Genomic DNA, 2,035 nt, shown 5'->3' on the forward strand with positions numbered 1-2,035 from the left:
TGGGGACACTGAGAGGCATCAAGGAAAAGTGACCTCAGGACAGATCAGGTAGCTTAGCTCTAGAGTTCACTCTTAGCTGGTACCCTATACAATCTCAGTGGTGATCAGGAGAGGATGATTGGCCCATTAAGAGGACAGGGGTATTATATTTCATGCAAACCAAGTGTTCTCTTCAGACACCAAGGAACTGAGAAAGCAAGGCAGGGAAGTGGGTTAGGATATCGTCCCTGTATGTTGGCTTGAAAACTTACTCCTGATCAACTGGGGCCCTTCTTAAAATACATATTCCAGGGCCCTACCTCAAACCAATGATTATAACATGTGTTTCAGGAATAGTTTTTTTAATTATTCCAAACAAGTTTTTCTGGTGACCCATGTGCATTTTATAGTCTGAACACCAGTGTTCTGGTATAGGGAGACTGGGGAAGATGGGAAGGACATGTTATTAGCATTTGGTATTGTGTTTTCTTGTAATGACTGAGAAAGCTCCATGTTTGGCTAGCAACCTCTATGTCATCCTCAGCCTTGGCTGCATTTTTCTTCCATCACTGAATGTTTTCCACATATATGATTACAAAGGAAATCTTAAAGCACTAGAAAGCCTCTTGTAGTTATTTGAATGTGATATATCACCCATAGCTTCATATGTTTGTGATTAGGCCTCATACTCAACCCCCCAGCTGGTATATTCTTCGGGAGGTGGAGCCTTGAGGAGGAGTGTTGCTGGGAGAAGACCTTGAGATTTATTGGTACAGCTCTACTGGGTGTTCACTAGCCAGCATCCTCTTGCTGTATCATTCAGCTGATGTGACAAGAAGCGATGCCTCTCCTCTGCCATGAGGAAACTTCCTTTGAGGGAGGATAATGGAATATAAATATGAGTGAAGTACAGTATTTTCATCTATTAAAGTTTTAAAATATTTTTCCTTTTTTTGATAATAGATACATTTTCAGAATTTTAGTGCTAGCATAATAATAAATTATAGAGTATTTGGGAAGAAAACCTGATTATTAGTCTAATTGATTAAATTTTGTATTAATAGAAATTTACTATGAGGACTGTTTTGGTACAAAAGATAATCTGAGATTGTAGGCTAGAAATGAAAATAATTAAAATCAAGGTTCCAGAGTTCCACCAGTATTTAGACATTAAGCTAAAAATGTTAGTAATTCTAAGATGACATTCTGTACCCATGGCTGCTCTTAATCTGATCATTAGAGAAGTGAAAACATTACAAAAGGCTTTCAGACATAACAGTAGGGGAAATGTTTGGATAAAATTTAAACTAAACTTAATTAAAACATTAATTTAAAAGTATGGAATGTAATTCTTCAAGATGGATCATAGCCAGTATGAAGCCCTTCTGCTGCAGGTGACTGGGGCTGGGGTGGGGAAGGAGGGACAGAACTTAGGGTGCAGTCCTGGACTTCCCACTTTCCACCACCTTGGCCTCCTTTCTGGGAAGGAAGATGAATACTGACTTCAGTGTGAGGTCACCACTGCTGTAATAGCACAGGATGGTGGCCCAGAGGAAGACACAGAGTCCAGTATAGGCTGTCCTCCAGTGAACAGAGTCCAGTGTAGCCTATTCTCCAGTAAGCAGAGGCAAGGCTGAGGTTGGTCATCTGTACAAAAGGCCAACACATCAGACCACTTTTATATGTATTCCAGAATTTCTGTTTCAAATCCAAAAATATGTCATCCCTTTCCTGGGGAATGCTCATGGCTGTGTAGGAGACAGAGGACAACAAGTCCTCCAGGCTGGTCTTGAGCACCTCTCCAGGATGGCGCAGTGCTTGATGTTGCCATGGAAGGTCTCTGCCAGAGTGGCCAGGCACTGCGTCTGGTGCTGGATGCAGGCACAGTGTCCCTGGCCAGAAGAGCCAGAGGTACAGCAGCATTCTGGTGAGCCATGGGTAGCACCTGGCAGCGTTCCACCAACCTATGCCTGTGCCCAGCATTGCCACCACCTGCACCCAAGACCTCCAGCACCTTGTGGGCATCTGGGGCCTCCTCCTAAAATGATTTTTATTT

At 42.7% G+C, this 2,035-nt stretch overlaps 1 protein-coding gene across 1 annotated transcript; it reads right to left on the reverse strand.

Moving 5' to 3' along the window:
* Positions 1-1,409: 1,409 nt before the first annotated feature.
* LOC105944873 (mpv17-like protein) lies at positions 1,410-1,725 on the reverse strand. Its single transcript, XM_045133375.1, has 2 exons — positions 1,607-1,725; positions 1,410-1,575 (listed from the first exon to the last, which is right to left on the reverse strand). The coding sequence occupies exons 1-2, from the start codon at positions 1,723-1,725 to the stop codon at positions 1,410-1,412; spliced, it is 285 nt and encodes a 94-aa protein (XP_044989310.1).
* Positions 1,726-2,035: the final 310 nt, after the last annotated feature.

Source organism: Jaculus jaculus, chromosome 14 (assembly GCF_020740685.1).
Source record: "Jaculus jaculus isolate mJacJac1 chromosome 14, mJacJac1.mat.Y.cur, whole genome shotgun sequence".
Lineage (NCBI taxonomy): Eukaryota > Metazoa > Chordata > Mammalia > Rodentia > Dipodidae > Jaculus > Jaculus jaculus.